This window comes from Panthera leo, chromosome B3, assembly GCF_018350215.1.
Source record: "Panthera leo isolate Ple1 chromosome B3, P.leo_Ple1_pat1.1, whole genome shotgun sequence".
NCBI lineage: Eukaryota > Metazoa > Chordata > Mammalia > Carnivora > Felidae > Panthera > Panthera leo.
The window spans coordinates 144,538,168-144,560,037 of record NC_056684.1 but is presented as its reverse complement, the minus strand read 5'-3'; the positions used below and the strand labels follow the sequence as shown (position 1 = coordinate 144,560,037).

Genomic DNA, 21,870 nt, shown 5'->3' with positions numbered 1-21,870 from the left:
AATTCCTGAAGATCCCTTGCGTGTTGACAGCTATGGGACATGCAGGGAACCAAAGGGAACCAAAGGCATTTCCTACTTAGACTCTGGACTGGGGCGTTCCCAACCCAGCGGGAGTTGGCTTTCCGCCTTCCCCTGCAGAGGCCCCGCGGTGCCCAGGAGCTGGCTCAAGGACACCCTTACTAGTCACTGCGAGTTGAGCAAGCACTTGTGAGAGGCCAGATGCACGCCGAACCCACCCGGCCACCGCGGCCAGGGTGCCAGGTGTGTATCCTCCCAGCCAAGGGAGCGGAGGCCGAGGGATGGGCCGCAAGGCAGACAAGCCAGCTCTGGAATGCTACTCCAGTGCTATTATGTCCTAAGGACACCTGGCTGTCCCTCCCAGAGGCGGACTTCCCCAATATGTTAGGACTGAAGCAAGACAAGGAACGACACCGTGATCAGACTTCCTGTTGTCACTGAGCCCTGAGGCCCCTGCATTTCTGATGGCTACACCTGGATCTGCTTTTCTTGGATGAACACAAGCAATGAAAAGACCAATGTTGGGGCACCTGCGGGCTTAGTCGGTAGATCTAAGGTTTTAAGTTCTTGGGGTTTTAAGTTCAAGCCCCACGTTACGTGTAGACATTACTTAAAAATCAAATCTTTGAAAAAAAAAAAACAAAAAAACAACACTAGGGCTCCTGGGTGGCTCAGTCCGTTGAGTATTTGACTCTTGATTTCTGCTCAGGCCATGATCTCGCAGTTTGTACGTGTGAGCCCCCCATCGGGCTTCGTGCTGGCAGTGCAGGACCTGCTTGGGATTCTCTCTCCCTCCCTCTCTCTCTCTCTATCTCTGCCCCTCCCTTACGTGTGTGCACGCATACACTCTCTCTCTCTTAAAAATAAATAAACTTTAAAACAAACCAACAAACGAAAACACAAAACACGAATGCTTACAAACGGCACCTAACACACAGAGGGGGAACGAGACCCAATTTTATTTTATTTTTTAACTCAGAAAACAGAAACATTAAATATATCAGAGACATTTTCAAGGAAAAGCTGTATAAAATACGTCCCTGAGCTAATCTTCATTCTATAATTATTTGAAGTCCCCAAAAATAATTTACTTGAATGTGGTTATGACGGGAAATCATTTTTTTTAAACTTACTTATTTGAGAGAGAGATTGCAAACAGGGAAGTGGCAGAGAGAGAAGAAAAGAGAGAATCCCAAGCAGGCTCCATACAGAGCCCAATGTGAGGCTTGAACTCACGAACCACAAGATCATGACCTGAGTGGAAATCAAGATTCAGACGCTTAACCAACTGAGCCACCCAGGCGCCCCTGGAGACATCTGACTTCCTACCCACTACCTGTGCCCGGAGCTCATTTGAATAAGCTTCTGTTCCTCGAAGCCTCAAGAGGCTCGCCTCTAGGAGCCAGGAGCATGTCAAGAAAACCAGCAGGGGCGCCTGGGGGGCTCGTTGGTTGAGCATCCAACTTTGGTTCAGGTCACGATCTTACAGTTCGTGGGTTCAGGCCCCGCGTCGGGCTCTGTGCTGACAGCTTGGAGCCCAGAGCCTGCTTCAGATTCTGTGTCTCCCTCTCTCTTTGCCCCTCCGCCACTCGTGCTGTTTCTCTCTGTCTCTTTGTCTCAAAAAAAAATACATATTAAAAATAAATAAATACATAAATAAAATAATTTTTAAAAATTAAAAAAAAATTGATGTGCAAAAATAATTCATAACAATACCACTGCAAGTTGCGGTTTATTCCAATGTCCCAGCATTTAGGGCAAAGACGATCTGCAAACAACCTGACGGTCAGCCAGTGAGTTTGATGGGATAAAGGAAGAACTAAAAACTCGCTCACACGGGACCCCAATCCTGCCGGCTGTCTGAGCACGCACACAGTGCCACCCACGCCGGCCACGGGCTGAGAATCCCAGCGGAGCAGAGGTGTGGTGTGAAGAAACGACGTGATGTTACTTCTGTGACACCCGAGGTCCACGCTGCTCGGTGCGTGCCCTCCACCCCACGGGGACCTGTTAACAGGAAGCTGGCGAACAGGGCACGGAGCATGAACACCTGGGCAGCGCTCTCCTGGGCAGACACGAGGCCCGCGAGGCTCTCACGTGACCCCCACTCCTCCACGGGGCCCTTAAGGCCTCCACGGGTGGGGGGGTGCCATGTTTCCTCTGCCTCCCGCGTTTTCTCGGTGCAAACTGTCTTTGCCGGCAGCAGCTTAGAAGCCACAGAGACCTAGGCTTCTGACTGTATTATCATGCCTCACCCTGTGACAGACTGTCTGCCAAGCGGCTTCGGTGAAGTCCAGACACCCCATCTGCCCTCAGCGGACACACTCCCTAACGCGGCCTGGCTCTGAAGGCCACCTCCCTGTTGCCGCGGCAGGTGTCCCTCCTGCTGGCTGTGACTCCCCCACGTCACAGGGCTCCAGGAGAGAAGACAGAGAGAGCCTCGGCACTTTATAATATGTAATCTTATTTTCTGGTAAACTCTACCCCCAACGTGGGGCTCGAACTCACAACCCCAAGATCAAGAGTCACATGCTCAAAGAAGACATCCAGCTGGCCAACGGACACATGAAAAATTGCTCAACATCACTTATCATCAGGGAAATACACATCAAAACCACAATGAGATACCACCTCACACCTGTCAGAATGGCTAACGTGAACAACTCAGGCAGCAACAGATGTTGGCGAGGATGCGGAGAAAGAGGATCTCTTTTGCACCGCTGGCGGGAATGCAAGCTGGTGCAGCCACTGTGGAAAACAGTGTGGAGGTTCCTCAACAGACTAAAAATAGAACTACCCTACGACCCAGCAATTGCACTCCTAGGCATTTATCCACGGGATGCAGGTGTGCTGCTTTGAAGGGACACATGCACCCCCATGTTTATAGCAGCACTATTGACAACAGGCAAAGCATGGAAAGAGCCCAAATGTCCATCGACGGATGAATGGATAAAGAAGTGGTAAATATATACAATGGAGTATTACTCGACAATCAAAAAGAACGAAATCTGGCCATCTGCAACTACGTGGATGGAACTGGAGGGTATTATGCTAAGTAAAGTGAGTCAGAGAAAGACAAAAATCATAGGACTTCACTCATATGAGGACTTTAAGAGACAAAACAGGTGAACATAAGGGAAGGGAAACAAAAATAAGATAAAAACAGGGAGGGGGACAAAACAGAAGAGACTCATAAAGACGGAGAACAAACTGAGGGTTGCTGGAGGGGTTGTGGGAGGGGGGATGGGCTAACTGGGGGAGGGGCACTAAGGCATCTACTCCTAAAATCACGGTTGCACTAGATGCTGACTTGGATCTAAATTAAAAAAAAAAGAGTCATATGCTCTACAGACTGAGCCAGCCAGGTGCCCCCATGCAATCCTGTTTTAAATAATGCTGATTTAAAAAGAATTTGGAAAACAAGGGATGTGGTCCAGCAGCAAGGTGTTCAGGAAAACTTAGGAAACCGAGGCTCCGCCTCACTGGGGTAAACGGAGGAAAGTTCTCCGAAGGTGCCTCTGCTGTCACCTGCCGTCTCTCTGACACAGAAGCGGCGCCTGCTTTCACGTCCGCAGGTGCAAGTGTCCCAGGACAGCTGCATTCCGTCAGCACTGACCGGGGCTGTCCAGCAACCCCTGGCCGCTGGTCACGTGAGGGTGGGGTTCGGTTCACTCGGCAGCCAGCTTCCAAATCACTCCCGTCAGTGGAGTCAAATTTGCAGATCAAGTACACGAATATTTTTATACTATTCTACTTCAAATTGGTAGAATTCAAAACACAGAAAACAGTACACGAAAACATTGGTTTTATTTAATATCATGTCCGTGACCCAGGGCCGGCTTGGAATCCACAGTCGGGAGAGTCACACGGCCTACGGCTCACCAGGACCCCCGTTCTCCCAGTCCACCCTGTCCTGACACAAGCCAACGGGCCCCACAGGGGAGGTGCGGGCGTCCGTTCACGTACAGGTTTTCAGAGCCCTTGTAAAATGAACTGCTCAAGCAGCTGCTTCTGGTGGAAACCCGGGACACCACTGGGTGGGTCAGGGTGGGTTCCTAAGTGCTGGTCTTCCTTTGCTTTGGTCTCAGCTTGTTCCAAACCCTCTCCAGGGCCACTTTTCCCATGAAGAAGGTGATGGCAAAATTACGCTTGTACCAGTCTCTGTGGAGAAACCAGACGAGCACATGTGATGCCCCCAGTAACTGAGGACCAGCACCCCAGCTTCTGAGGGGAGTTCCCGGCCAAAAGGCAAGTCCTCCCGACTATCCCCACCTTTCCTCACTGCCTCTTCCTTTTTCTGCCCTCATTAAAGCTAACCTGTCCCTAAAAGCCTTCCCTCCTTCCTCCTGGATTTTCATCAGGGCCCCCCAGGCTATCACAAGAGAATAAGGCTCAGCACGTGAACCCCCACCTTTGCCCATTCTGCTGCAATCCTCCTCTGGTTTTTGCTAAGAGACTCCAGAAAAGGAGACTGGGGCCTCAAGATGTCCGTGGCATTCCTGGGGAGCCACAATCGTTGAGTGTGGCAGGACTCCGTGGGGACCGTCCTGGTTTGGGGCCTTATTTGCGGGAGAAGCGCAAAGTACTCCATCGGGAGAAGTTAACCTGTCACAAGTGCCAACGTCATAAAGCTCCACATCCTCTTTTTCTAAACAATCTGAGCTTCTGTGTCTCTAAATAGAGAATTCCAGGGCTTCCTCTAAATATTGGGGTGGAGTTCACCAACAGCCATGGGCTCACTTGCCTGTGAGTTACTGTACAAAACTTGCAAATTCACCCCACTGCTGAATGGGCAAAGCTTGGGAAGTTTCCACAACAGAAGGCACACATTCCAGACTCTCAATGCTAAGCCTTTGGAAGCTGAAATGTCCATAAGTACCAATGCTTTTCAGCCAAATGAACTCGTGAGTGACCACGGAACTTCTATTCCAGACTGGACTCAAATGACTTACTGAGTCCAGGACAAAGGGAAGCAAAATGACCATGGGCTCAAAAGCGACAGCAAGAGGTAAGGATGCTCGTTTTCTGGAGCCTCTGTGTTGGCTGAAGGGACAATCTCCCTCCTCGTGAGAACGATCTTACGTTTCTATCCACTTAAGTGATGTTATAAATGGGAAGCAGTGCCCTAAACAAACAAGGCTTCCAGAAAGAGAAAACCGGTACCCCATCGAGACTGCAGTTCTTAGGTTACTAAGGAAAAGCCAGATTCCACTCCACCGACGCTCTGACAAAGCGCAGGGAAACTGAACTCTCCCTGTTTCCATGGGGAAGGCAGGGGCAGGGTGGCGTGGGCACGGAAGGGGGCACTGACGCTCCCCTGCCACCTGACCTGGGGTGGGGCTGGTCCTCTCTTCTCTGGTCCTCCTCTCCTCTCCAGCACACATGCTCGGGCCCACATCACAACTCACGCTGGCCTGACGTTATAACCTAGCTGGTTCAGAGTAACACGGGACCGCAGGAGTGCCAACGTGCTCGTGCCGCCAGACTCCTCTGTCTGAGGGTCGGTCTCTCGAGCCCGCCCAGCCTCACCCACCACCACCGTGCTTTAGATCTCACCTGCCCTGCCTGACCGACACTGCCACTGTCACCTTCTATTTTATTATTTCTATTTATTTTGAGGGTGGGGGGGAGGGGGCACAGAGAGAGGGAGAGAGAGGATCCCAAGCAGGCTCCGTGCTGTCGGCAAGGAGCCGGATGCGGGGCTCGAACTCACCAACGGTGGTATCATGAACTGAGCTGAAATCAAGGGTCAGATGTTTGACTGAGTCCCCCGCCAGGCTATCATTTTAAACGAGGTCTTCTATGAACCCCTCTCACCCCCGACTCATACACCCTTTACATATTTCCTGTGATCTGGTTGGTACTAAGCACGGAGGTCTGCCTAGACTCGGCTCCGTGTTCTGGTAAGAACGCCTCACAGGTGCTGCCCGATACCTCGTCCTGCATCGTGCAGAGGCAGCTGGCCCAGTGTGCGCAGCAAGAGAAGACACGGGGTGAGGGGCCGTCACCCCATCCCGCGCCCTGCAAAGCCCCGCCCGCCTTCCTGCCCGCTGGTCTCCGCAGCTGTGGGTCACCGCGGCCCACACCTATTATGTCCCTGGGAAAATGTGAATTCTCCGACTCCACCGCTCCTTCTGCATCAGCTGCCGACCTACAAAGAAAAATGCTCCTTCATGTGGTTCCCCTGAAACAGTCGATGCAGGAAAGGTGTGAATTCTCTGGGTTCTTTTACCGATCAATCTGCAGAACGAGTTGGCTGACTGGCAGTGTGCGGAGGGGACTGAGCTCCTCGGCCTTGCTATGACGGCAAAGGTCTTTGCAGATTCGGTGTCCTTTTAATCCACCACGGTCATTTCCTTTGTGCGGCTGAAACGGCCTCACCCTTGGCCTCAGGGAGCCCCTCAAGTAGGCCCCCGTGCCGTTCTCACGTGACCCCGCCAGTCTCTGGGCCTCCTCTTTGACACAAGGTGTGTTGCCTCGTCGCGTGCTGTTCCCACCGCAGACCTGCTTCTCTAAGGAGTCCAGGTTCCCCTTAGTGGAAAGTGCTGTTTAGAACTGTCGAGGGGCATCTGGGTGGCTCAGTCCGTTGAGCGTCCAACTTTTGATTTCCGCTCAGGTCTTGATCCCAGGGTGGTGGGATCAAGTCCTGCGTCGGGCTCCGTGCTGGGGGTGGAGCCTGCTTAAGGTTCTCTCCCCCCATTGCCCCTCTCTCCTGCTCACACTCTCAGACAAACAAGTAAACAAATAAATTAAATAATGTAAAATAAACTTCGAAAAAAGAACCTGCTGTCAGAGCACTAGGGGTGCAAACCGTTATGGGGTGGCCGTGCAAATAACTGTAAGCCGTCAATTTTATTTAAAAGTACGAAAACTAAGTTTACAGCAACGTCTACCTTTAGCATAAACATCAACGTCACTAAATTCAGGTAAGAAAATAATCCTACCCAATATGAATATGATATTCAAAATTTTAGAAAAAAGGTAAGCACTTACCTGTTATAACACATGTGTTTCTGAAAATTTTTACTTAAAAATTCCTTGTAAAAGTCAGCCATTTCTTCTGCATCTAATGTTGCTTTCTGACCTGAAAATTAATTTCAACTTAAACATTAAGACTTAAGAAGAAGAGACCCACAAACTACTATTGATCTAACAAAGGAGGTCAGCAAGATCAAAATGCAAACATCAACTGTATCTTTCTATCTATACACTAGCAATAAACAATCCAAAAATGAAATCAAGAAAAAATCATTTCCGGGGTGCCTGGCTGGCTCAGTCAGTAGAGCATGCAACCCTTTATCTAGGGGTTGTGAGTTGAAGCCCCATGTTGTGCATAGAGTTTACTTAATAAAAATATACATATATTAAAAAAAAAAGAATTCCATTTACAATATCACCAGAAACAATAAAAGACTTAGGAGTAAATCTGAAAGGAAGTGTTAAGACCTACACACTGCAAACTAGAAAACACATGAAGAAATAAAAGACCTGAACAAATGGAAAGACATTCCACGTTCATGGTTTTAAGGACTGCACACTGCTGAGATGGCAGCACGCCCAAGCTGACCTACAGATACAACACAATCCCCATCAAAATCCCAGCTGGCTTTTTGGCAGAAACTGAGGAGCAGATCCGAAAATGCAGAGAAACCCATCAGCCAACACAATCTTGAAAAAGAAAAGGGGTGCCCGGGTGGCTCAGCCAGGTAGGTGTCCAGCTTCGGCTCGGATCATGACCCCACGGCTCAATTTCTTCACGACTGAGGCAAGCACAGGTGTGCGTCTCCCAATACACAGCCCGCGACGCGCTTCGTCACGTCCCCTCAAATGCCTTGACGCTTCTAACAAGAAACGTGAGCCACCCGTAGAGGGGAAACGGACTCCTTTCCAACTTGAACGCATCCTGGCTCAACAGCGCACCCTCCCACCCTGGCCCGGGGGGAGGTACCGGCGTAACCAGTCCATCTGGGAGTCGGGGAGCACACGCTCAACCGGGTGACACACGGGGACTAACCCGGCCACCTCCATGGTCCTCCCTGTGTGGTGGGAGATGCCGACCGCGGCGCCGGCCCCCAGGGCTCCCCCATCCCCCCCAGGTTTGAAAAGGCCACACAGGACAGCAACCAGCCTGCCAAGGGAAATGCGGCCAGACAGCAGCCCACAGGCCAGTCTCAGGACACCCAGTGATGGCTCGGAGGTGAAGGCACTCTGGCTTTGAAGCCCAAACAGGCGCTCGGACCTCTGCCCCCAGGGCTCTCGCACGCGTAGAGAGGCCCTCGTTCGGGCTCCTACCTCGGGTTCAGCACGCTTGCCCCTGGAAGACGCCGCCTCCGGGCAGAGGCCACGTTTCCCGGCCGCACAGCCGAGGTCGATGCTGCAACCCCAGCGGGGTTTGGGGGAGACGGGCTGGGAGGGTAACCCAAGGGCATGTTTCCACAGAAACAGGAGGGAAGGTGCTGACCTTTGACACATACGACACGGAAGCAAGCACTCAGATGGCATGGTCCAAGCGTGTGTCTGTCGGCGCACAGAGGACAAGGACACGTCCCTTCCACAACATAACCAAGGACCTGCCTGAGTCAACAGCAGTATTTTCCACATGTTCGTTCTCACTCCTCTGACCCAGCCTCCTGAAGCTCCTCAAATCCTCCATCTGGGGTCTCTTCCCTCATCTAGAAGATTCTCTCTCAAATCTCTCCTAGCTGTCCTCTCCTCAGACAGGCCTCTGTGAGGCCCTGTTAAGATGCCCGCTCCCCCTCAATTCCCGGTTGTTTTCTTCCAGGGGCCGACGACAGACCCCGAGACCTAGTATTCACAGGGCTACCTGTCTGTTGGCCCCACTCCCAGCCCACACTGGAACGTCCGCTCCCTGAGGGCAAGGCCACAGCTGTCTCATCCAGTATGAGGTCCCAGTGCCTAGCGTGGCACACAGAAGGAGTTCGACAGCTACCTCGCATCAACACGTGGCCAGATGCTAAGTGGGACAAGAAAGAGAACAGCCAGCCGCCCGAGGAGGGGAGGGTAGCCGAAGGCTCCCAGAGAAGGCGACGTGTAGGCTGGGTCTTAAATGAGTAGGAGCCCACAAGGCAGAGAAGGGAGAGAATGGGTCAGAAGCCGGGGACCGGCACAGAGGGAAACAAAGGGTCTGGAGAGGCACAGATGTGGCCGAACAGAGTGAGCCAGGAGGAGGGTGGGCAGGGCTCGAGCGTGGTGAGGGGACCAGGGAGGAGCCCCCGGCTTCAGGCAGGAGGAGCACCCAGGCCGGCCCAAGAGCATTAGTGTCCTCTGAACGATGGGTCTTGGAGGGACAGCACGTGTGCACGCTCGAGTCAGCATCCCAGCACATCTGTCTGCACCCCCACGTGAGGACCCGACGAGGCGCCCCAGCGGCAGCGGTTAGCGGCCCCGCGGAGCTCTGTCCCTCGCTGGCTGCTGGCCCAGGACTGTGGGTTCTCTCATCTAGAACGTGGATCAGAACAGCACGCTTCGTGAGGCTGCTCTGAGACAGAATGGGTGGCAGCCGGTGTGACGGGTGACACGGGGCCTGGCACGGAGCGCACCCTTGTCACCACCGCTGGCGGGACAGCAGGAGCCCCGGGCTCTAAGGACAGGCAGGTGCCAGCTTCAGCTGCTGGTCTGGTTTGGTGTCTTGTGCAAACCCCCCACAGCCAGAGCTCAGCATAAAGCAGAAGCCACATAAATGTCTGCTGAGTAACTCGGCTTCCACGTCTATCGACACTGCAGCGGGCTACTGCGCCCGGATGAAACTAAGCAAAGAAAGGTAGGTAGGGTAACCTAGTTCATTACACATTTGCTAAAAACCACGTGGGGGTTTATGACTGCAAGTAAATCTATCTCCATGGCGTGCCTTCTTCCCACTGCGTGAACACTTTAGCAACAAAAGAAATTAGAGGCAGGAATCTTCCCACCATACTGCTGCCCTACAAATGAGACTCAATTTGGGGACAAGCAGAGCTGAAATCAGGGTATTCCGCTTTTGCACTGGAAATTCAATAATTTTTCTACACTGCTGCAGAATATTCCAGTGAACATCCACTGAGTGGGCCACCTTAGCCTTACCCGGTGCGCGATTACTAGAATTATATACTCCCCCCTTTTTTAAAAGATAATGCTGCAAGGAACCTACAGCTACCTTTTCTGTTTTCCTCTAGAATGCATTCTTAGATATCCTGTGGTCAAAACTTCCCTGCTTCTTGGCAGGGGTGCTGCCTACAGGGGCATCCTCTGGAAAGACGGCTGGAAATTTCCCCTGCCGTGGACCACCTACGAGCACTGTATTGGACTATTAACTCTAACTCCACCAGCACGGAGTGTAACCACTGAAGGCACCCCCTGAATTCAGCAAGCACAAAATGATGCCCAGTTGCTGTTCTGATACACATCGTAATCTGCAGTCACATTACTCACCTACAGGTATTGTGTTGTTTCTACAACCCTGTTAACGCTCTTCACAAAGACTGCCCCTGTCGCCTCTGTTCTATCATCTGCTGTTTATGCTTAACCTGTTTCCTGGATGCTGACCCTTTGTTCCAGCCCTCTGCTTTACCAGACACCGCCTGCAATTGAGCACACAACTCTTGATCTTGGGGTTGTGAGTTCGAGCCCCACGTTGACTGAGGGTACAGACTGCCTAAAAATAAAATCTTAACAAAGAAAGAAGTCCTCACTTATATAGAAGGCAGTTTTCATGTTCTCCTGTCCTTCTACCTTTACTGTCGAGCTTAAAGAACAACGATTCCTCTAGACAACGGAGACTCAGTTGTGTTCTATCAGACCTTCTACAACTGGCAGCTACGTATTTAACTCTTAATCCACAAATAATTGATTTTTAAAAAATGTTTATTTATTTATCTTGAGAGCAGGGGGAGAGGCAGAGAGACAGGGAGAGAGACAGACTCCCAACCTGTCAGCACAGGGCCACTATGAGGTCCCAGTATGTGGGACTCAAACCACAAACCATGAGATCATGACCTGAGCCGAAATCAAGAGTCAGACACTTTAACCAACTGAGTCACCCAGGTGTTTTTTTAAATTAATTGATTTTTTTTTAATTTTTTTTTTCAACGTTTTTTATTTATTTTTGGGACAGAGAGAGACAGAGCATGAACGGGGGAGGGGCAGAGAGAGAGGGAGACACAGAATCGGAAACAGGCTCCAGGCTCCGAGCCATCAGCCCAGAGCCTGACGCGGGGCTCGAACTCACAGACCGCGAGATTGTGACCTGGCTGAAGTCGGACGCTTAACCGACTGCGCCACCCAGGCGCCCCTAAATTAATTGATTTTTAATAATTAGCTTTTTGATCCATTTGGAATATATTTGTATTATAGGGGTCATGAATCTAAATTTACTCTCGAGTCAAAAATAGTTTCTTCATTAACGTTTTTATTTTATTTTATTTTTTACATTTTATTTATTTTTGATAGATAGAGAGAGACAGAGCTTGAGCAGAGGAGGGGCAGAGAGAGAGGGAGACACAGAATCAGAAGCTGGCTCCAGGCTCTGAGCTGTCAGCACAGAGCCTGATGTGGGGCTCAAACTCACAGACTGCGAAATCATGACCTGAGCCGAAGTCGGACGCTTAACCGACTGAGCCACCCAGGTGCCCCATCTCCATTAACATTTATTAAACAAACTCCTCCTCCCTCGGTCCTGCGGGACCCCTATAATCACGTGTTCAGCACGCATTCTGGCTCACTGAGGTGACATGACTGTTACCGCCCCCCCCCACCCCGTTTCCATCACTGCAGCCTGGAAACTGTTTAACTAGCTGACACAGTGGGAACCTCCCTTCATGTGTCCTGTCCTCAAAACATTCCTTCCTGTTTTATTACCAAATTCATTTAAAAGTCTGATTTAAGGCCAACCTTTCAGTTCTTAGAAACACCAGCAAGAGAAACTCTGATATTAATAACAGGACTCAAAACAACCTTTCCCGTGTTAAGAGAGTGGTTATCTCCAAAGCATGTCCACAGCCTCCCTGACCCTGCCTGATCCTGGTGAGACTCACGAGGCTGGTGCCCCTCCCTTAGGGCTGCAGCATCTGTGACCACAGCCCAGGGCCCGCTCACTCGTCAGCAGGGCCGGGACAGCACAGGGTGAGCTGAGAGCCACTGTGGCACGGTGACATCAGATGGGCCCAGGAACCCTAGTCACTAAGCCAGAACCCAGGCCCTCCACTTACTGTGTAATTTTGGCTCAATACCTTGCCCTCAGGTTCCTCATCTCTAAGGTGGTAAAAGCAGCGGGACCCGTTTCTCTGGGTCATTGTGGGAAACAAAACAGATACAGGCAAAGGACTTGGCGCATACAGTCAGCATCTGAAATTGTGCTCAATTATGCTATGCTTATTGTTAGGACTCTGCACCCTTTCCTGCTGGCTCCGGCCCTCCACGATGGCACCTTGACGGGACCCTGCAGCTGTCGGAAAACAGCAGAGCCCATCATCCGGCATCCACCCTCCCAGCTCTTTCTCCCAAATGGAGTCAAGCGGGGGCTAAGGGAGGGGCAGCGCTTTAGCCCAAGGACAGACGTGGCTTTTGGGGTCAACGGTTCCAGATTTTCCATCAGAATGTTTTGACAGCAGACATCTGTCTAACAAACACTATGACGAGTTATTTGGACCTCACATCAACAGCAAGAGAAAATGATTAAAGGTCATTTTGGGCACCAGACCTTCTATCCAAAACAGGAAAGGCAGCACAGCAGGCAGAGGGACCTGAGTGCATCCAGCATCCCTGGCATGCCGCACAGCATGGGGGACAAGATGTAAAAGAGGGGACAGGCGGGGGCCGGGGAGGCCTTCAGTCCAGACAGCGCAGCTGTCATTCCATAGTCACACGAGTCTAAAAACCTAAGCCGGCCACAAACGTCAATTGTGCATCTGGGGCAGGACAGTCTGACTACACTGCAAAGGATAAGTCTGAGGCAGGAGCTGACAAACGACAGCCTGCGGGCCAGCCGCCCCTGCTTCTGTAAATAAAGTTTTATTGGAACACATTCATGCCCATTAATCTATGTGTTTTTCTTTTTTTTCTTTTCTTTTCTTTTCTCTTTTTTTTTCTTTCTCTCTCTCTCTTCCTTCCTCTCCTTAAAAGAGCAAGGCCCAAGAGCAGAGAGAGAGGGAGAGAGAGAATCTCAAGCAGGCTCCACACACAACGTGGAGCCCAACTAACCCACTGAGCCATCCAGGTGCCCAGTCTACGTATTTTCTAGGTCTGCTTTCACACTTCAACAGCAGAACTGAACAGCTGAGACAGAGACCCCATTTGGCCCAGAAGGACTAGTCTACCTACTATCTAGCCTTGACAGAAAGCTTGCCCATCCCTGATTTAAAAATTGGAGGCCAAAGAACCAATAAGAAAGTTACTACAATAGGCACAGAAGTAACAAGGGCCTGGGGACAGGGAGTGGCAAAAGCACCGAAAAACGTTTAAGAGGTGACTGCAGACAGATGGGAAGGGGCGGGGCTTTGGGAGGCTGGTGGGCGTGACCTGAGGTCAGGAATCTGGCAAGTCCAGCTAGTACAGGAGAAAGGGTGCAGAAGCCAGGGGACTATGGGACAGAAGTCCAAAGGTCAGAGGGAAGTCATTGATCTCGGAAAGACCTAAAAGTGTTAGAGGGATGACCTCACCCAAAGAGAGGAAAGAGACCAGGAGGGAGGCACACATGTGTCCCATGTACGAGTATGAGGACCCCCTCAGAGCACCTGTCCCAAAGGAGATCACGACTTGCCCCAGAGCTTTCTCCCCTTCATCCGAAATCCTTTCTTTTTATCTTCTCATGCAGTTAAACAAACACCATGTTAAGAGGAAAAGGACAAATGAACTAACCTGATCCAGTTCTCAGTTCCAGGCCTTTAGCTTTTAGTCTTGAGCGAATAAATTCTTCTTTTTCCTAAAAGAAGACCACTATCAGAACGCTCTTTCTTCGTCTTTCCATCTTTCCTTGGGTGGGACACAGCCCAGAGTGGTCTGGGGGAGTCTGCACGGGCCCACCTCCAAACCTGGACTAAGCCATCTGAATTTTCCTTGGGTGGGACACAGCCTAACATGGTCTGGGGGAATCTGCACGGGCCCATCTCCAAACCTGGGCTAAGCCATCTGAATTTTCCTTGGGTGGGACACGGCCCAACGTGTCTGGGGGAGTCTGCTTGGGCCCATCTCCAAACCTGGGTGAAGCCATCTGAATTTGGTTAAAAGTCCCATGCTTGAAGTAGGGATTGCAAAAGAAGATGTTTCATGAACTGTTTATGAATCCACAGAATAAGGACAGTCCATGTGACACAGCCTACCCAAATGGATAGACATATAAAGCTTTTCTTCTGGATTCGAGAATTTTTACTTCTTTCTCATATAGTTTATTTATGAATATGCTGTTAAGAATTCCGAATTCTCAGAATGAAATCACATCACAAAAACCCATATTTCATAAACATAAACACACACATTCTAGTTCTGGCTCTGCTACTCCTTTTAAGGTAAAACTACTTGGAAGTCTTGAGATCTATGATTTTATGAATGATCAGTGTTTATGTACAGTTACATATAGATTAAAAACTATATGCAGGGGGCACCTGGGTGGCACAGTCAGCTGAGTGTCTGACTTCGGCTCAGGTCGTGATCTCACAGTTTGTGAGTTCAAGCCCTGAATAGGGCTTCTGTGCCCCTTCGGATCTTCTGTGCCCACCTGTCTCTGCACCTCCCCCACTGGTTTTCGGTCTGTCTGTCTCTCTCAAAATAAATAAACTTAAAAAAAAATAAAAAAGTATATGCATACGTTAATTTACATACAGGCATACATATGAGAGAGAGAAGGGAGGGAGATGGAGGGAGGCTGAGGGAGAGAGGAGGGAGGGAGGGACCAAGTCAGGATAGAGTAGAAGAAAGGCCAATAGTAAGGATTTAGCACCCCCAAGTGGCCATTTGTGGTACCTCTTTCTCATTCAGACCTTAGATCAAAGCTTACCCGACAAAATGTCAAATTCTGGTTTGCCCAAAACTGTTGGTTCCATTCTTGTGTTTCTTGTCTTAATTTTCGTAGCTTTTGTTCCAATGGTGATTCATTTTCGGGGACGTAAAAATGAACAGGTCGAAGGTTTGAATGTTTGTCTGGGGGTCCTATCCAATCATGGCAAGATTTTCTTGGAGGGCAGAATCCTGAGACCTTTAACAAAATGCACAGGGTGAATATAAACTAAGCAAATCTCCAGTACTGTAAAATGCATAGTATAAATTTATTAAAGCCCCTCATTAGCATTCTCTTTTTAAGACTACGTGCCAGAGAATACCCAAATTAAAAGAACTACAATAAATATTATTAACGTGAATACTATAGGGAACATGTTCAACAATGGCACTGGAATAATGCAACTCCTAATGCAAAACCAGCATTTAAGCCTGCACTTTGTACTGTATACAAAACTAACTCAAAATGGATCAAAAGCCTAAATATAAAATCTGAAACTATAAAACGTGTAAAACAGCAAAATTTGCACAACCTGAGACCAGGCGAAGATTATTTAGATACAACACCAAAAGCACAATCCATGAAACAAAAAAGATAAGCCACAGACTGGGAGAAAATATATGCAAATCTGAAAAAGGACTTGTTCCCAGAATATATAAAAATCTCTCAAAACTCAATAATAAGAAAACAGACGACCCAATTTAAAAATGGGCAAAGTGGGGGCGTCTGGGTGGTTTAGTCGGTTAAGCATCTGACTTCGGCTCAGGTCATGATCTCACGGTTCATGAGTTTGAGCCCCTCTGTTGGGCTCTGTGCTGACAGCCTGCTTCAGATTCTGTGTCTCCCCGTCTCTCTGCCTCTCCCATGCTCATGCTCTGTCTCTGTCTCTCAGTAATAAATAAAAGTTAAAAAAAATGATTAAAAATGGGCAAAGTGGCCAAATAAAGCTTTCTCCGAAGAAATATGGATAAAAGCATGCTCAACATCATAAGTCACTGGGAAACGCAAATCAAACCCACAGTGAGATACCACCTCACACCTTTTTATACGCCTAAAATAACCCACAAAGACATCTGACAATAACAAGTGTTGTCAAAGATGTAAAACAAGTGAGCTTTTATATGTTGCTGGTGGAAACACACAATGGTGCAGCCGCTTTGGAAAAAAGGCTGGCAGTCCATTACACAATTAAACATACACCTAACGCACCATCTGGCACCCACTCCTAGGTATTTATCCAAGATGAATAAATACATATGCTCACACAAAAACCTGTATGTGGCTGGTAAAAGTGGTTTTATTTAAAACTGCCAAAATCTGGAAGCAGCCTACGTGTCGTCCTCCCACTGGTAAATGGCAAAACCAAGTGTGGCACACACAACGATGCTCGTCAACGACAGAGCGCGACACTCTCGACAACAGGCAGCACAGATGGATCTCAGGTACATCCTGCTGACTGAAAGAGCCACACCAACAGGCTGCCTGCCGCAGGATTCTATTCACAGGCCATCGCTTGCAGGATAGAACAGGCGTGGGGGGGGGGAGGAAGCACTGACTACCCAGGAATTTCTACACCGAGATACAGAAAATGTTCTATATCTTGAGTTGTGGTGCTGTCCACACATTTGTCAGGAGTGAACTTCACTGTATGTCAACTGGACTTCAATAAACGTGACATTAAAATGAAAGGATCAGTTGGGTAATCGAAAGACTAGCTTTCCGTTTGTCTGCTTTAAGACCGATGCAGATCCATTGTCTGGGTGGCTCAAGTCAGTTAAGTGTCCGACTCTTGGTTTCAGCTCAGGTCTTGAGGTCACGGTTCATGGGTTTGAGCCCCACATCCAGCTCTGCACTGCCAGCACAGAGCCTGCTTGGGATTCTCTCTTTCTCTGCCCACCCCACCCTCCCCCCCCCCCCCCCCCCGCTCACGTGGTCTCTATCACTCTCAAAATAAATAAACTCAAAAAAAAAAAAAAAAAAGATCAATGTAACCTAAACTCATGGGGGAAAAGTACCATTCAATTTAGAAATCTCTTATACATTATTTATTTTTTTTAATTTAATTTTTTTTAATTTTTTTTTAACGTTTATTTATTTTTGAGACAGAGAGAGACAGAGCATGAACGGGGGAGGGTCAGAGAGAGAGGGAGACACAGAATCAGAAGCAGGCTCCAGGCTCCGAGCTGTCAGCACAGAGCCTGACGCGGGGCTCGAACTCACGGACCGCGAGATCATGACCTGAGCCGAAGTCGGCTGCCCAACCGACTGAGCCACCCAGGCGCACCTCTTATACATTATTTAAAACAAACAAATAAGCTCTATTGAACATGACTTCCACCTCTAGCTACAACAGAGTGCCTCCCATGTGCCCTCCCCGCACCAACAACTAGAAAACTCCCAGCCACGGGAAGGAGTGAAACCACTGAGACTCACTGCATGGACGAGTCTTAGAAAAATACAGAGGGAAAGAGCCAGGCATGAGAGAGGATGTACCGTGGGAGCCCTCGGTGCCGCATCCTCGAAGTCAGTGGTGACTGCAAACATTCACACGTTTGTCCAAACTCATCAAATGTACACTTTAAGTGGGGTATTCATTTTACTGCATACAAATTAAAAAGCCAATTAAAAGAGTGGTTAAAGCTTACAAAGACCAAAGGAACTACCACACTGCACATAATTAACATTTCTTTTCCCTTTGGAAGGTACTTCATTCAGGATATTTCAGTTCTTCGGCATCACGGTTACAAGATGCGACTTCCAAAGAACTAAAAACAGAGAGGCAGGGTTTGCAAGTTTTAACATGAAACAGCTTTGTCTACTTGGCTACTCACTGATCGTTTCATCTGAAGCAGAAATAACAGCTAGCTTACAAATACGACGTGGCCAGTGTTTGGCGGCAGGTCAGGCGGCATGAGCAGCAGCGCGGGGCAGGGGGAGGGGCCGGAGCAAGAAGGCGGACGTCTGCTCAGCTGGGGACACTGCCCCCAGGCACCCTCCCCAGTGTGGGCTGACATCCCCTTAGGCCCCTAGACTCAACCTTGAAAACACAGCTTGCTAGTTTTTGCTTCGATGCGCCCCGCGAATCACCACCAACACACCAAACATCTCAAGAACCTGACGCTGCCGAAGAAGGTTGCTACGAGCAAAACCACCAGCGGTGTGCCCATTTGCTCCTTTTCTTGGATGCTAGAACCTTCCTACATTTTCTAAATTCCCAAGCATTCTACAAATAGGATGAACTTAAAGCACGGCAAGGAGCAGCAGGTTGGGTCTGGAAGGGTCGTTCCCAAGTTTGCTGCAGAGAGCGTCTCAGGTTACAAGAGCTCTGAAATCCTCCTGTGAATTTGGAAGGCCAAGTTCTACTGTAAAATACGCAGGCACAGCTATCCATGCAAAAAGCCCTTTCCTTGACCTGTGTTCTCCACAGGCGGTTTTGGAGTTACGTTATAGCTCCTCCTTCAGGACAACACTGGCACCTGTAACAGTTTATTAAAAATCTGGTGTGTTCACCTCAGCTTCAGAATGCTTACCATTTAGAAAACCATCTTGAGTCTAGAATAAGTGAATGAGCAGGACAGGTTGGAAAGTATATTGTGATTTCCTCAGACTTTCAAACTGTTTCTAGAAAAGAATCTTTAGGGGCGTCTGGATGGCTCAGTCTGTTGAGCATCCAACTTTGGCTCAGGTCATGATCTCGCGGTCATGATCTTTGGTCATGATCTCGCGGTTGGTGGGTTTGAGCCTCGCGTCCGGCTCTGTGCTGACACTTAGCACGGAGTCTGCTTGGGACTCTCTCGCTCTTCCTTTCTCTCTGCCCCTCCCCCACAAAACAAATAAACTTTAACAAATAAATTCAAACTGTTAAAGACTTGACAGATTAGGTAAAAGAAGTTATAACATTTGAGTGAAAAAATAAAACCATGGACAGGAAGTGCACCATCACCGAAAAGGAGTTGTAATGAGTTAAAGCTGTGGTGGTGGGGTCCTTGGGTGGCTCAGTGGGTTCAGGCCCTGCGTTGGGCTCTGCGTGGACAGTGCAGAGCCTGCTTCCAATCTTTCTCCCTTTCTCTCTGCCCCTCCCCCGCTCATGCTTTCTCTTTCTCTTTCAAAAGTAAAAAAACAAAAAACATGGTGCCAATTACTATCACAACATGGAATGCTTCCTCAAGTTCAAGCAACATTTCGGAGGCTCCAGAGGAGTGGGGGGAGGGACCCCCAGGCCTGCTGTGGCGGGGGGGGGGGGTGCAAGCACACTGTGGGGGCAAGGAGGACAGGAGCCTTTCTCTGCTGTCACCGGGGGAGGGAGCAAGGCGGAGGCACAGGGAGAAGCATGCAGTGGTGAGGGATCGATGAGCCACCCCGGGCAGCACACAGTCCCTGATTAATACGGCTGAGGGAGGTATACAACTGCAAGGGTGTGCAGCGCACTTTACAAACAGTAATGAAACATGACACACAGCCTTCCTGATAAACTCCACGCAGCCAACCGATTCTTACAAACTGCTTTCATTGCTTTGACGACGGCTTTAGAGAAAAATAATTCACGTGCTGTGAAATTAACCCCACTGAAGCGTACAATTCCGTGTTTTCAGCATGTTCCCAGAGGTGTGCAACCATTACCAATTCCAGGACACTGTCACCACCCCAAAGAGAAAGCTGTCCTCATGAGCAGTCACTCTGCATTGTCCCCCAGCCCCCGGCCACCCCATCCTTGTCCTCGTGAGCAGTCACTCCGCATTGTCCCCCAGTCCCCACTACCACTGCTCTATTTCTGCCTCTGTGGATCTGCTTGCTGTGGACATTTTGTGTAAACGGAAGATCACAGTATGTACTCTTTTGTGACTGACATTCACATAACATGTTTCCAAAGTTCATCCACATGGTAGCATGTGTCAGAACTTCATTCCTTGTTACGGCTGAAGGCTGAACCAAAAGGTATTTTGGTATTTCCCAGCGTGGCCATAACACATTTTGTATCTGTTCGTCAGCTGAATGCATCTGGATTGTTTCCACTTTTTGGCTGCTATGAATTGTGTTGCTGTGAACACTCGTGTACAGATTTTTGTGTGGACATCTGTTTTCAATTCTCTCGGGGGTACACACAGGAGCAGGATGGCAGGGTCACATGGTAACTCTATGTTTAACCTTCGGAGAAGCCACCACGCGGCTTCCCACGGCAGCTACACCAGGAGACACTCCCTCCGGCAGGGCGCAGGGTTCCAGTTTCCCAGCATCCTGCTGAGCATCTGTCACCGCGCATCTTGTCCTCATTGTAGCCACTCTAGTGGGCACCAAGTGCTGTTTCACTGTGGCTCCTTCTCAGATTTCTGCCACAACCTTGTATCACTAGCCAGCCCGCGGCTGCAAGTGACTCGTTAGTGTCCTTCAGACACAAAGGCTACTTGGTAGGGAGGACAGGATAAAAGTGAAACAAGCCCTATTTGTCAATGACAGGAGTAATTTCTTTGTTTTTGAATACTAGAAGAATGTTTCCTCAACTTGGGGCTATTCACGATGTAATGGCAACAGACAAGATATACTTGTTAATTTAACTTCTATTACTAACATCTTCTCCTTTGCCTCCCTAAGTCAAGACAATCAACAAAACAATAACTCAAGCCCTGATTTAGCACATTTGCCAATTTCCATGGTGCAAATCCTTCCACTGTGGACAATTTCAAGCAGTATACCTTTGTGTGGTTTTTCTACCACGTAGGTACAATAGTCGTAAATAACCTCAAAAGCAGAGATGATTGTAAACAATAATAAAATAAACACATGTGAAAGTCTAAATATGCATTATCTTTAATATAATTTATTTTAGTATATAATATTTAGTAATAGCTGTTTATTAGCAAACTTCCTGAAAATGTAGCGGGGCATCTGGGTGCCTCGATCGGTTAAGTGTCCGACTCTTGATTTGGGCTCAGGTCATGATCTCACAGGTTCATGAGATCAAGCCCAGCATCGAGCCTGCTTGGGATTCTCTCTGGACTTCCCCTGCACATGGTGGCGGGGGGGGGGGGGGGGGGCAGCACACGCTGTCTCTCAAAAATAAATAAAAACTTAACAACGTAGGAAGCAGCTCTCTTCACTGCAGGATGTCAGTGCTAGCTGGGACACACCAGGCCACACTCCTCACTGCAGACCCCATCATGAATGCACTGACCCAGTCACCTCAATTCCCTACTGCTTTTCAAAAGGGTTCATGACATGTTCCACACCACTTTAACCAAGTTATTACAGATGTTCTCTGGAAATGGTGGTCAAAACGTAGCTTAAGTATTTATAGTTTTGAGCCGTAGGTGAGGCCAAGCTTCCCCCCCCCCCCGCCCCACCCTGGGGTCTGCAGCTGGACCTGGGGGGTAAATCCACGGGAGACACATCCACAGAGGAAAGCCCCAGGGGTCATGCAGGCGTGGGACCCACAGGGAAATGAGGACCCAAGCAGCAGCCCGGTGCTGATACACGAGGCTGCATTAGAAGCATCGGCTGTGGAAAGGAACAGAAATATATGGAGACCAGAGGAGGGCAGGAACTACTTTAATCAAGGTTTGTTCCTGTAGATTTCCTTCATTCCTGGTGGTGAGAATGCTTCTTTCCTCCTGGGGGTGGGGGTGGCGCCTCTCCAGAAGTTTCCTCTGGGCCTCTCTCGGAAGGCAAGGAGGGAAGACCACCCTGTCGGCATGTTTCCCGAGGGCCTCACACCAGAGCGGCCCAAGAGCGGCCCACGCCGTCACCCTTCGGCACTCTGTAGGGAGCAGCAGCTTCAATGGTTTAAGCACCCAAGGTGGTTTCGCTTTTCTATCAGTATGTATGAGAAAACAGATGAAACCAAATAGAACTTCCAAAGCTATCAACATGAT

At 49.3% G+C, this 21,870-nt stretch overlaps 1 protein-coding gene across 2 annotated transcripts in view; it reads right to left on the bottom strand.

The window, feature by feature from the left end:
• Positions 1-3,806: 3,806 nt before the first annotated feature.
• LOC122223175 (cytochrome c oxidase assembly factor 8) overlaps positions 3,807-21,870 on the bottom strand; it is a 29,500-nt gene continuing 11,436 nt past the window's right edge. Inside the window, exons 1-5 of one of the 2 annotated variants that reach the window (XM_042944409.1) lie at positions 17,498-17,592; positions 15,005-15,202; positions 13,870-13,933; positions 7,012-7,102; positions 3,807-4,179 (exon numbers count right to left, since the gene is read on the bottom strand). In XM_042944409.1, coding sequence (XP_042800343.1) covers positions 4,074-4,179; positions 7,012-7,102; positions 13,870-13,933; positions 15,005-15,202; positions 17,498-17,548 — 510 coding nt within the window. In that variant the 5' untranslated portion in view covers positions 17,549-17,592 and the 3' untranslated portion in view covers positions 3,807-4,073. Of the gene's footprint in view, positions 4,180-7,011; positions 7,103-13,869; positions 13,934-15,004; positions 15,203-17,497; positions 17,593-21,870 lie in introns of those variants that run through there. The other variant, XM_042944410.1, reaches the window with a different exon arrangement.